General features: G+C 43.6%; 1 protein-coding gene and 1 long non-coding RNA gene across 6 annotated transcripts in view; one reads left to right on the forward strand and one right to left on the reverse strand.

Moving 5' to 3' along the window:
- The first annotated feature begins 1629 nt into the window (after positions 1-1629).
- On the forward strand, positions 1630-7842 carry LOC138172213 (uncharacterized). Its single transcript, XR_011171074.1, has 2 exons — positions 1630-2000; positions 7702-7842. It is a non-coding gene; the product is annotated as an uncharacterized lncRNA (long non-coding RNA).
- Positions 2268-13871, reverse strand: part of KIF24 (kinesin family member 24) — a 70815-nt gene continuing 59211 nt past the window's right edge. For all 5 annotated transcript variants that reach the window (XM_069101897.1, XM_069101898.1, XM_069101893.1 and 2 more), the window contains 3 exons: positions 8794-11115; positions 5530-5623; positions 2268-3214 (listed from right to left, as the gene is read on the reverse strand). In XM_069101897.1, the coding sequence (XP_068957998.1) occupies positions 3074-3214; positions 5530-5623; positions 8794-11115 (2557 nt within the window). In that variant the 3' untranslated portion in view covers positions 2268-3073. The remainder of the gene's footprint in view (positions 3215-5529; positions 5624-8793; positions 11116-13871) is intronic.

Below are 13871 nucleotides of genomic sequence, written 5' to 3' on the forward strand. Positions count from 1 at the left end.
CACACAGCTGCCAAACTTACATTCCTTCCTAAAACACCTGACTCTGTAACCTGTCCCTGGTGGCTCACACTTGTCATCCCAGCTCCTCAGGATCACGAGGGGTCTGGGCCTGAGCTGATGACTCTTCAGATTCCCCAAAACCATCTGAGGAAGGAAAGGGTCTAATGGTGCAACCCGTCTTGGTGGGGGCTTGAGAGGTCTGAGCTGAACTGCCGTGGGCTAAGCCAACTGGTTGCTCACACTAAATCCAACATCAATATGTTGAGACCCTGGAAGCAAGGAGACCACTAGAAAGGGTGCCTAAGTAGGGGTGAATCAGGCCAGGCAGGAAAAGGAGTATGTCAAAGCTCCCAGGCCAACAAGCAGTGAGATCAAGGTCTGTAAGTGACCCCTGCACTTCCAGCCTGGGTGAGATTGGGAGTACCAGCATGAAAAAAATGCAAGTTTGGGGAGGCTGTGGGTCAGGCACACCGGATTTGTAGTCACTGGACTGGAGGTTAACTGCCAGGTCTGTCATCTAGTGTTGGGTAAAGTCCCTTCTGCCTCCGGTCCTCTGGTACAGACTGGCATCTAGAGGCCTCGACATCATGTTTTTATACCCTCTATTCCAGAGTGGCTCACTTCCTCAAGTTCCCCTGGCCAGCGTCCGTGCCCTTGTGCAAATGGTCTCGCACTCCAGAAAGCCTCAGTCTGCCTCCCAGAACCCACCCTTGGCTTTCTTCAAAGCACAGCTCAGGTATCACCTTGTGCATCAGGACTTTCCTGATATCCCAAAGTTGGTAACATTCTTTCCTTCTTGAAATTATTTTCTATAACTTTGTACATTCTCCATATTTATTTGTGTACAGGATGTATTTATCCCTTCTTCCCTATGCAGACTGTAAGCTCCTCAAGGGCAGGGGTGGTTCCACTTTTGTCTTTGTATCCCTAATGCTCTGTACATACTAGGCACTTAATAAAGGTTTACTGAACTGAATCTAGCTGAAGCCCTTCCAGTTTGATGAGTGACTTATTCTGGCTACCCAGAGACAGTGAGTACAGGTAAGGCTGGGAGTCAGGAGACTGGAGTTCAAACTCGGATTCTGCCATTGACTAGCTGTGTGATCACCTTGGGCGCTTCCCTAATCTGTAAAATGAGAGATTTGGATAAGATGGTATCTAATACCCTTTTCACCTTGAACAGTCTAAGCTACATCTCCCTAAATAGACCAGCAAATACACTAGTTGGGGGACGGGAAGGGGGCACTGAAACGGCACAGAAAGGACAGGTGAGATGCTGTATCTGTGGGCTCTGGAAGGTTATTACAGGGCCTATCGATGACAAACTGAGGAACCCAAATCTGGCTCCCCTTACTCTGACCAAGCAAGATACTGGAGTGAACTCAGTTCCCAGCAAAATTAGATAGCTACAGAAGCAGCAGGTACAGTCACAGGCCCAAGGAGTACCTTGCAGAGGATACGTGAGCTGCTGGAACCACAAGGAGAAACCGCAATCACGGGCATCAGTTATATGGTGGATACACAGAAAACTGAGCCCATGCCGATATTCTCTAATGGCTTATTCACCTGAAGGCTGCAATCTTCTAACAATCTGACCAAGTACGAAGCTGTGCCTATGCAAGTCAGTATTTCTGTCTTAACTGTGCTGGAAGCCCACGGTGGCATTTGCATTACACCTCACACAGGGGCAGGGCTACTTAGAGCTTGTCCTAATTTACATGAGTTAAGGAAGTGTTCCCAAGTCTGGATGAGTACAGCAGCACGGCCTGAGGGAGGGGTAGCACTGTCACTGCTAATTTTGTTCCCAGACAGGACTAACATGGCCAGGGAATGTGGGCTGTGGAAGGCTAAGAGATCTGCTCTCTAGTCTCAGCTCACTAACTCTTTGTATGACCATGGGCGTGTCGCTTCACCTAAACCACCAGTTTTTCAGCCTACAAATGGGGACGACAACCTTTGCCAGGCCTGACTCACAGAACTTTCGGAAGGATCAGAAAGAGGTAGGTGAATATACTATAATGACGTCAGGCCACATGGGGTGCGCTGTCACCAAGCCCACTTGCACATACAGGGATCACCACTTGGAGCTGGAAAGAGAGCAAACCGCAGACCCAGAGATGAGCACCATATACCAATACTTCGTTCCATCAGACAAGCCCTGAGATGAACGTGGTCACAGCACAAAACAGCTCAAGCATACACTTGCTGAAAAAGCACAAGGTCACAAACAGCCTTCCATTTAACAACAAAGGATGGGTTGGCCTACAGGGTGTGGAAATCGGGGCTCTTTTTATTAATTAAATACATATCAAATTTAACATAATCTCACTAGTTTTTAAAAATAGTCAACTTAAAAACTCAAACCAATTTTAGTCTCCAATCCCTGGCATGAGGAAGTCCCTTGGACTTGAACTGATAACTTCAATTTTGTCAAAATGTCCAAGGAATAAAGAAAGGGACTGTCAGCTAACGGCGTAACCGCCCCTCCACTCCCTGACATTCAGAGTCCATGCTTAGAAAAATTCTAGGCAATTCCTGCCCATCACTTACACTTTTGTTAATTATCAGAGATACTGGAATCAAATTCTGTTCTAAAAGAACGGTGCAGCTGGACAAGCAACTTCTAGCAGCGTTCCATGCCAAGAATGAACTGATAACGAAGTCCCTTCCCTGAATGCTCAGTGTCCAACCCTTCAGGTCCTCCTCAACTCCCAGGCGCGGCCTTCTAGCATCTCCATCTAGTATCTGGCTGACCTTTGGTGGGGCCGTTCACTCAGTAACAGACAAAAAGAGCTGCCGTGTTGTCTCAAGGATCACTGCCACTGGGCGTGGTCCACGTGATGGCTAGGAGTACTAGGCATGAGGATTCATTTGCCAGAGATGCATGGTGCCACCCCACATGGCTGCCACCTCTGCCGCACAGGTATCTTCTATCCTGTCTTCCCTTAACTCAATGGTGCACTAGTCATAAAGGAACCAGAATAAAAATAAATTGTTGGCACAGTCAGGGCATGCAGGGGTATTCCTTCCCCACCCCCAAAACCCTCTCCACCTCTCCAAAGGACCCTTCAGTCTAAGAGGCTGATGTCCTCTCCAGAGAAGCTTCAGGCTTGCAGCAGGCAAGGTAGAGCTGCAGTTGGCCTCGGAGACTCTGGATACACTTGGATTTCAGGACCATGATTTCATCTAGCTTGGTCACAAAGTCTTCAAAATCCTAGGGGAGGAAATAAGGACAGTCCATTGAAAAATGTGGGAAACGGGTTCCTGAATTAATCTCTTAAAGACACTGGGGTATCATGAAAAGAGCCTGGGATTTGGAAAATCTGGAGAACAACTCTTCCATTTCTACTCCTGGGATACCTTCTGTGAGCCTCGGTTTCCTTATCTGTAAAATGGTGATAACATTTGAATTACCCACCTCAAAGGGCTATTGTGAAGATCAAAGGAGCTTTGCATATCACACATGTGTGTGCACGCACACACACACACACATTTAGTTCTCAGCAAATGGTAAAAAGTGCTATGGACATTTCTACAATTATCACCCACATTTAACCCCTCATCTTCTGCCGGATTCAGGCTAGTCTCATTGTGATGAAAACATGGCAAGCTCATCTGCAATGTGGCCTTTACTAAAGTTTTCCCTCTTCTTCTATATTCAAATTCTATTTGTCCTTCAGGATCTAGTTCCCCTACTGAAACTCTAACAATCATGGTATTTTTCTCAATTGCTGCAGCCCTCAGTAATCGCACCCTATTATTCTCTGTTCCCAATTGTGTATAGTGGTAACATTTAGTGGTGTTTATTGTTATTTAGCTGTTTCTATGAAATGTGTCTTGTTTCCCAACCAGACAGGGAAAACACATTTATGTCTCTTATCATTCCACAGTCTAGCTCTGGCCATAGAGCAGTTCATAAATATAGGAACGAAGTGAACTGACCTAAATGTGGACTGATGGCCTCAGCTGAGCTTCACTTCCATAGAGTTGAAATATATGGATCCTTTCCTCCCCCTTCTCCAGCAGCAGGCCTCTTACAGTGCTTGCTTAGCTCCTGCAATCACTGGTAGGAAAGGCTACCATCCACAGAACTGCTGGTCCCTCTATGGGAAAGGAGACTAACAGTGACTGCAGCAGCTAGTGAGTGGGGGGTTGGCATCAGCACAGTGGCTCCTACACAGGAATAGTCTAATCCTTCTTGCCTCTTCTCAGTCACCTCAAGAGGTAAACAAACAGCTGATCTTTTCTTTATGGATGTAACAAGAATTTGTCTCCGGGACATGTGTAAATAAACAAACCAAGGATGAGTTCACCTTACATTTCTATGCCAAAGAGCTCATAACAATAACACACAGACATAGACACACCTACACACATGCACATACACACATGTACACATACATATATGCACACACATACATACATGAGTGCGTTCAAGCTTATAAAGCACTTTCTTCACAATAACCCAACTGGTTAAGTCATTTAAGTATTATTAATCCCATTTTATAAATGAGGAAAAAGGTTGACACAGGTGAGGTGATCTGCCCTAATTACTTAGCAAGGAAGGGACAGAGCTGAAGTTCTCTAGATTCTAAATCCATTGCTTCTCCCATTAGAGGATTCTTACAGGGAATGGAGATGGGGCAGGACAAAGCAGTCAGAGGGCCAGTTGTCATCTGCTGTGTGTGGCTCACGACACATTTCTGAGAACTCTCAGTGGGTGCTACCGAAGGAGCCGACTGAGCCAATCCTTAGGACACCTCGTTCCTTTCTCTCCAACCCCAGCTTGGTCCCAAAGGGAAAAGAGATCAGGGAATCCTCATGGAGTAAAACCATCCCAGGGAGCTAGCTGGGGGATCTGGTTTGACCCTGTTCCACCTAAAATATAAGCTTGGGTTAATCCTGGCACTAACCAGATCTACAATAACAACAATGAGAAATAATAATAATAATGATAGGCAACATTTATACAGAACCTATATGCCAGGGACTGTGCTAAGTGTTTTATATTTATCATTGAGTCCTTACAACCACCCTGGAGAGAGGTGCCATCATTATCTCCACTTTACAGTTGAGGAAACTGAGGAAGATAGAGGTTACCCTAGTGACCTGCTCAGGGTCACACAGCTAGTAAACACCGAGATTGGATTTAAACCCAGGTCTGCCTGACATCATTCCTGGTGTCACAAAGCTGCCATTAGTCATCCTCTGGCCTGGGGTAGGAGACCTGGGGCTGGCAAGACACTGACTCCCTCCTGATACCAGGGCTGTCTAATGACCAGAGCACCTGTCCTTGATAAATGGTTAGAGACTGAAGCAGCTAAGAGAGTGTCAGAAGCCTCTGCTTCAGGCCAAGGCTGCAACCTTCAAAGTCTTAAGGCCAGAAGTACCGAGACTGTCTTAAGTCAGCTGACAGCCAATCATTATTCTCCTGTGTAGAATTAAGGCATAACTGGGAGACAATTCCTGGTAATTTCATCTTGAAGTTAATGGGCCCACCTTTCAGAGGTCCTCCCACAGTGTACTTACAGCTGCTGACATTTGATCGATCAAACTCTCTTCCTTGAAATCCAGTTCTGCCATTTTGTCCAGCTGTTCCTGGTGGGCTTGAATGACAACCTGCCTGGGGAAACACAAGGACTCCTGCCTTAATCCTTTCAGGAGAAGGAAGCTTGGTTTACACTCCAAAATCCCTCACTCCAGGTATCTCTGTCAGTTTTCTTAGGTAGCATGTCTTGAGCCACACTAGTTCTGGAGGGACTGGGTGTAGGAAGGCAGAAAAATAGTATCTGGACCAGTCATTTTGTATTTGAATCACATAATGCTGTGTACTTCAGTGCTAGTTTAAATGTTTATTTTCCCAGCTAGATCATAAGCTTCCTGAGGGCAGGGCCCCTAAAATTAGCCTTGGTAGTTCTTCCATTAGAGTTAGGCACAATAAATTTTCCAACAAGGACGAGAATTTTTCACTCAATGAGCCCAATGAATATTGGTGCAACTTATGGTTGCAAACCTGCTAACTGGAGCTACAGGAGTAGCCATCAGCCTGGAAACCAAGATTTTGCTCTAACTTTTACCAGAGGAGAGAAATATAAATTGGCCCCCAAACCTAGTGCTTTTATCCCACTATCAAAGCTGATGGGAAAATCCATATATATCACAGTCTTGGCTACCTAGCAGTGCCAGCCTTTTTCTGGAGACTATACTGAGAAAGAAATGAAACAGAGGCAAGAAAAAATAAGTCTATGGCCCAGCTGTCAAATCTCTCTAGGCTGCCTACCACCCCAAACTCACCATTTGATATGACATTTAACTGGTTTTATTAAGTATCCACTATTTTACATTTAGTATCTCATTCTTAAGCCCTAAACTATCAAATCACACATTTCCTGTGGCTCTTGGGTCTTCCCATTTGCATCAGGGAGGGAGCCTGACAGAGCCTCTAATGACTCATACGTTCCTATGGAGCCAACAGGCTTGGACTTGACTAGTTCAGGGGAAAGCTACCCTTCCTGTTCCAGGTTCCAAGGGCTACTTAGCCTTCTAGCCTGTGGACAGTAGATGCCATTGCTGTGACAGGACACAGAAACAGTCTCTTAGCCAATGTTTTTCCCCTTCTTTTTACTTTTCCAAGCCACATCTTCTGCTTTTCACTTTCCCCTATTGACCGACCTCATTCCTTAGAGAAAAAAACCCTGGTGCTGATCCCCCAAACTTCCTTATCAGTGGGAATGACCAACTTCCTTTGTGCTATTGCCTCAGGCTCGCAATTACCTCTTACTGAAAATGCCTGTGGTGAACCCATTGCTTAAGGAATGGCTGGACAAGCTGACACACAGATATAATGGAATACTACGGTACTGCTAGACACAATAAGAACATCCAATGAGGAAATCAGAGCACCAGGGGAGGATGTGTAGGAAATGTGGTGTTCTCTCTCTTCCCTAGCTGTGGCCTGCTGCCAGTGCCTTTTATCTCCTTTCTATGTAGCTTGCATATACATAGTGGTTCTATGTTGTGTCTCCCATCAGATGGTGAGATCCTTGATGAAGCATGTTGCCTACCTCCTTAAAAGAAAGGTGATTCACCCAAGATGTTGAATGAAGCCTACATTCTTAGACATGGCCAATATGGGAGTTTGTTTTGCTTGACTGAGAAAATTTGTCACAAGGGTTTAAGTTTTCTTCTCCCACTGAGAGAGATTGAAAAAAAAAAAGAGATAAAATGAATGCTTGTTAATTAAAAAAAATTTTTTTTAAATGAACAATCTCAGTCTTAGAAAACTGACAAGGAAACATGTCTTCCTTACAAGAGAGCTGAGGACTGTGCACGTGGGAATTGTCCGATGAGGTGACTGCAATGGTTGGCTTTGCTTGGACTCTTGTTTCTCGTGGGTTCAATATATACCGCTGTAAAAATCCCACAGTCACAGGCAAACGCCTCTAGCTGAACTTCTGTCAATGTCTCTGACAGCACCCTGCACTCCTGAGTAACACAATGCACATTCTGTAATAAGGGCTTGTGTGAAGGAATCAGCCTCTTTTCACTACATCCAATACTTCTCAAGTCACATACATAAATGGGTTTGGTTATAGGAAAACACATCCCACTTCTCCTCTCTGTTTATCTCGGTCTCTCTAAGACTACAGGTCCACACCTCAGTGCTGGCCCTTCTTATACAGTATATTCTTCTGTCAACAGGCATTTATTAAGCACTTCACTTACGTGGCAGGCACTGTGAAAAGCATTGGCGATACGAAGAAAGGCCAAACTGGCTCCTGCCCTCCAAGAGCTCATATTCGAACGGAGGAGACAGTGTGAAAATGACTATGTACACAAAAACATACAGAGAGGAAACTGAAGGTAATCTTAGGGGACAGACACTAACAGCAAGGGGGACTGGGAAAGGCCTCCTACAGAAGGTGAAACTTGAGCTAAATCTTAAAGAAGGAGCGAAAGGTGAGGAGAGAGCATTCTAGGTGTGAGAATCAGTCAATGCAAAAGCACAGAAACAGGGAATTGTGTGAGAGGTGGGTGGAGCTGGATCGTAGAGTACCACTGAGGAAAGGAATAGCAATGATGGAAGGGGTCAGGCTGTGAAGGGCTTTAAATGCCAAAGGACTTTCTAAATGATCCCAGAGGAAAGAGGGAGCCATTCCAGTTGTCTGAATTAGGGAGATGACACAGTCAGATCTGAGCTTTAGGAAAATCACTTGGGCAGCCGAGAGGAGAACAGATTGGAAGAAACTTCAGGCAGGATCAGTTAAAAGGCTATTGGAGTAGTTCAGGTGAGAGGTGATGAGGGTCTTCATGAAGGAGGTGGCTGTGCGTGTGGAGAGGAAAGAACTCATATGAGAGATGTTGTGAAGATGGAAATGACAAGGTTTGACAACAGGTGTGATATGAAAAGTGGGTGCGAGTGAGTAGAGTACAATACCAAGGCTGTGAGTTTGGTTGACTGGGAGTAATGTAGCACTCTCAAAAGTAAAAGTTGGGAAGAGAAGAGACCTTTGGGGGAAAGATAAATAGTGTATTCCATTTTAGAAATGCTGGATTGGAGATGCCCCTGGAGCGTCCAGTTTGAGATGCCTGAGAGGACTGGAGCTCGGGGAGGAGACAAGGGCTGGAGAAGACTGAGCCCCAACAAGCTGAGCCTCTTGAAGGTGGGTCACTTTAGACTACACTCTTCTCTAATTTACTTCCCAGCTGTAATAGCTGGCCAATGACAGTGTCAGGATTTAGAACTAGAGTGGTCTAGAAAGTACAAGCAGGGAGAAGGAAGTCTGAACTTACTGTGCTTGTTTCAGGGTCTCCTGACGCCTATCTTTCACAAGCTGGAATAGGCCACTTTGACTTCCAGGGGTAGAATGGTTTTCTGAAGTCTGATTTGCCAGAGAATTCATGGGCTCAGCAGTCTGTGTAAAGATGCTCTGCATCAGTCTATGTTTTAGCTGTCCGATTTCCTCACTACTGAAAGACAGCTTGAAGGGGCTTCCAGATTTCTGGGGCTTGTTCTCTTGGTCTAGGGGCTGGACAGGGGAAGAAACACTACTGGTTTTTGTAAAAGCCTCTGCGCTGTTTGACAACCCCTTTTCAGAAACCTCTGTAGGAACCATGGGAGAAGCCAGCTCATGGCTGACTCCTAGACTTTCCTTGTTAGGGTCGGGCTTTTCTGGGGAGCCCAAATCCCAGCTCAGCACAGTCTCTTCTGTATCTGCATCATAATGCTTGCTATTTACATAGTCTTGACATTTTATGTTTCTGAAGGCCACTGTACCCACTTGGCTCTCCAAGGACTCTTCTGCATTGGCTTCACTCACTGAGAGATCATTAACTGAGCTCCGATGGGCTGCTGAGGAAGACGGGTTTGGGAGACCACCAGGAGACTGGTCCTTTGATTGTGGAGACGGCAGCAGAGCTGACTTGCTGTCAGAAGCCAGTGTCGGTTTGTCCAGACCCGGGAGCACACTAGCATTTTCTTCAGGGAGGTCTTTGGTCATCCTGAGTATTCTGGCCTTGCCATCACCCTTTCCAGAATTTGGTGTGCTTGTATCCAGTCCCCATTTCCTTCTCTGAGGAGATCTTGGCATCTTGTTAAGAGAGGGTTCATGAGAAGTTTCTTTGTCTGTGCTCTCAAGAAGAGACGTTGCAAGAGGGGCCACTAGCCAGGAAGCAGACTCTGTCGGTGCCCTGTCTCCTTCAGCATGAAGGTTGGTTTTCTTCATTGGTTTCCTCAGCTGAGTTTGGCTGCTATTGTTGCTTTCTTCCTGTGGTAAGATGACTGAATCTCTTTGATGGGAAGACTCACGATCTGCGAGGTTCAGCACTGAGAATTTGGATGTGTCCCTTTCCGGTGGTGATGAGGTGCCATCAGCCTGGAGACGAGGCTCATCTTTGAAAGGGACATGTGTGTGGTCGGATGCTCGGTTACTCCTCCTGTCATGAACAAAGTCCACCTGTGAGCAGTAAGGTTGCTCTGCAATGCTGTCACCTGGAGAGGAGTCTGAGGAAGTCGAGTCTCCCTCTATGCTCCAATCAGAAAGGGCCTTGCTGTCATGGGGCTCTCTGTTCAGCTCTGCCATGTCTAGACAGGCTGGATTCCTGGCATACACCCAATGTTCATTCACATCATTCTCTTGAGTATTGATCCTGTAGTTAAAAAACAAATTCTGCTCACTTTCAGCTTCCTGAGCCTCAATTCCTTGCTCTTCTCTCTTATGAAGGAAGAATGAACGTTCACTACATTCCTGGGTGTTTCTTCTCTTGGCTGTCCTTTGGTTAGAAACAGGTGAAAAAGAATCTTCACTGAAATCACTGTCATCTAGGTCTTCCAGTTGGGTGACATCTTGGTTTGGGGGGTAAGAAGGAAGCAAGGGAGGCATATCTTGTTGGACTCTAACCTGCTGGGGGTTGCACTGACATAAAAACCGTTCCAGCGGCTGGTGGTTTAGCTTCTGCTGGAGAAGAGGTGGTTGTTGAAACTGCTGGTGGTAAAAGCGCAAATGTGCTTCCCTGTCTTTCTGATGAGGAGGTATAGTGGTCCAAGCTTCAGAGCCGCATTGGCTCAGCACCTTCTCACAGGTCTGACCACATGGCCCTCCATGATGGGGCTCACCAAAAGAGAACTCGCCTCGGGACACAAGTTGCTTCTGCACTGCTGATACTTTTTTGCACGGGCCCGACACACAGGTTCCCCCAACACCCATGCCTCTGTTTCCTAGAACTGTGACTGTGGCTGGATTGCCAGCAAGGTCCTTGCTAGGACAGAGCCTCTCGATACCCAATGCAGAATCTTCTGTGTTCTTCTTGGTGGGAGTGATGCACACATGGCTAAGATTTCCTTTGGAGACGTTCCCTTTGCCCATGACTTTGGGAGGGGAAGAAAAAGGGACGCTAGCTGAATGAAAGGCCAAAGGATAGCACTTTCCTCGTGTAGTGCTGAAGGCCGATGTGAGAGACTGCTGAAATCCCAACTTGACTTTTTTGGGGGAGCATTTGTCTGCTTGCAGTACTGAAGGTGAACACTGAATCCGTTTTGGAGACATGTGTCCAGATGACCGATTTCGACTGGTAACTGGGGTATAGCATTTAATCCCTTTTTTTAGTTCTTTCACCCTGCAAGTGAGCATTTTATGTTAAGAATATATTATTTTTATGATCTTTATTTTTCTTCAGCAGCTTGCAATTAAAAAAAAGTCAACACTATTGTAAATATTGGAAGTTCCTATTCCTCACTTACATAAGGGCAAAATAGGAAAAAAATTGTATTAGGCAAGGGAAAGATGCCTTTACTTGAGCAAAAAAAAAGTTTTGAAATCCCTCAGAAAATATTTTAGAATAGGACAAATATTCTCTTGAGTAAAAGAGTTTAGGAACAAAACCTAGAGGTACACAGCAGATTAGATGCAGCCAATGTTAGGATTTATTCAGTATATTAGAGACAGAGAAAAAACTCTAAATAATACTTACTAGTTACTCTTTTATTACTGGAATACAGAGGTCTGAATTAGCGTGAACAAAGAATTCGTTGAAGTAGCTGCATGGATTGGAATTTGCACTATTTAAAATTCTCATTATATAAAATATTTTAATTGGTTTCAGCACAATGGAAATATGCAGTGCACATTTGAATAATGTGGCCATTTCAGAGGATTCACTGTTCAGATTAATCAGGACCTAGCTGTACTTGTTCCAGAAAGGGAAGAATAATTTTTCTTTTCTCAAGGGAATTTTATACATCAGGATTAACCTGAACCTATAACTTAACCAGGATTTAATGGCTAAAAGCCTTTCCTGTTGTAAAACATTATGATGGGCAAAGCCTCCTATTTTCAATGTTATTTCAAATATTGATTTAGAATTCTAAATGGAAGTAGTATGCTATTTTTATACTTAGTTGAGATTCTTTCCTTTCATCTAAAACACGAGAGATACAAATCTAACAAGGCATCTGAGTGGCAACATAATATAAATGATGAAATAGCAACATTTGGTCAGTGAAGACTAGGGAGAACAATAATCAGTCTGGACTCTATTGTAAATTTCCTCTCCTAACAATAATATAAATTGTGGGATTTCACACGAGGAAAAAAAAACTCTTTCTAAAGTTCAGAGAACATAAGTTTATACTATAAAATTGGGTAGGGGAATTAGAAACATAAAAAGGCCACCAATGAAAATACTATTGTGATCCTTATTTCAGAGATATTTTGACTTAAAATACCTGCAAAGATCAGTGTTATGCGACATGGGCCCAAGAGAATGTAAGCTTCTGGACAACACAGGTGGTTTGTTTTTGACTCTCTATACCCAAAGTCAAGTACAGTGCCTTACACAAAGCAGATGTCTAAGAAATGGGTCCTAAAAATAACTGATTCTTTTATCTTGTTAGAAGTGATTCCTCTATGACCAAACGATCACTTTAGTCATTACTGAAAAAGGAAATAGTGTTCTATTTTTATACTCAGTTGAGATTCTTCCCTTTCTACCTAAAAGACAAGAGATGAAAGTTTGTCAAGACACCAGAGCAGTAAGATAATAGGTATTAAAGATGAAATGGAAATTCTATCTTAAGCTATGCTTTGGTGCCACAACATTGGCTTCAGACTGAAGAGGAGTAAAGCAGGGAAGTGCCTACTATGAGTCTGAGCTGTTTTAAATTTCTTCTTATAATGATCTGAACTTGGGAGTTTATAAAAAAAAATAACAAAATCTTATTTGTAGAGGTTAGAGAATGTAACTATAGAATCCTAAATCCAGAAGAGATCTACAGGAACTTCCAAATCAAGAAGCTAGGCTATATTTGCATTAAAGGATTGTTATACAACTTAATTAAATACCACTACATTCTGCCAATACCAAGGCATAAGTCAGCTAAAGGCTGGTAACAAGCAAACAGTATGACCAACCTCACTAATCCAGTTTTCCTAGCTGAACAAAGAATTCTCTTTTGATACATTTTTCACAGCAAGGCATGTTGCATTAGGTTTATTTAATAATAATATTATATTAGTGAATCATAAAAGACTTAATCATTGGGGAAACTCTAAAAAAAAATAGGCACCCCCAAACCTCCTCTAATCTTTTCAACTACTTTAAAAATATTTTCATCAGGTCCAATTTAACACATAAAAGGTGTAAAGACTTTGATATTATATATCACCAAGTATATGTTAGTTTATAATAATCACGGAAATAGTGACCTGTAGTAGATGGATGGTTAGATTAGGGAGATCTGAGTTTGAATTCTTTCTTAGACATGTATGAGCCATGTGACCCTGGGCAAGTAATCTAGTTATTCTTTGGGCTTCAGTTTCATCCTCAGTAAAATGGGGATAATAGCACCACCTACCTCACAGGGTTGTTGTGAAGATCAGAGGAGAATAATGTACGTATAGCACTTTGTAACCCTTAAAGCACTACATAAATGTTAGCTATTATTCTCCTTATTATTTAATCAACCATACAGCTATCTTATCATATAAAATGTAGTCATTCAGAGAGCACTGTTTATTTTCAAAATTAAGTCTGATGGTTTCTTAGTTAATCATTGAAGCAGAAACATTAGTTTTCTTGTCCTAAGGTCATAACCATGTTGCCTCTGTGTGATATTGCCTTTTTTTGGAAAACAGTATTTTACATTAATTTAAGGCTTTCTTCCTAAGGCTGGTATGGCTGCTGCTCTTATCCCAGAATTATTGGTGTCCTAACATATAAAAAGCAAAATACAGGAAATGGAAAGCCTTTAGAGGAACTTGCTTCTCATGCTTGTGTGTTTAAAAACACAACAGACTTTAAGAAAACAAAATGTTTCACAAAAACACTTCCTGTTGTCTGTGGAAGCAACTACCCAGTCACTGAGACACGACTCT

This window comes from Petaurus breviceps, unplaced genomic scaffold (assembly GCF_028583685.1).
Source record: "Petaurus breviceps papuanus isolate PSGF00001 unplaced genomic scaffold, PetGlider_PUasm1.0 520, whole genome shotgun sequence".
Lineage (NCBI taxonomy): Eukaryota > Metazoa > Chordata > Mammalia > Diprotodontia > Petauridae > Petaurus > Petaurus breviceps.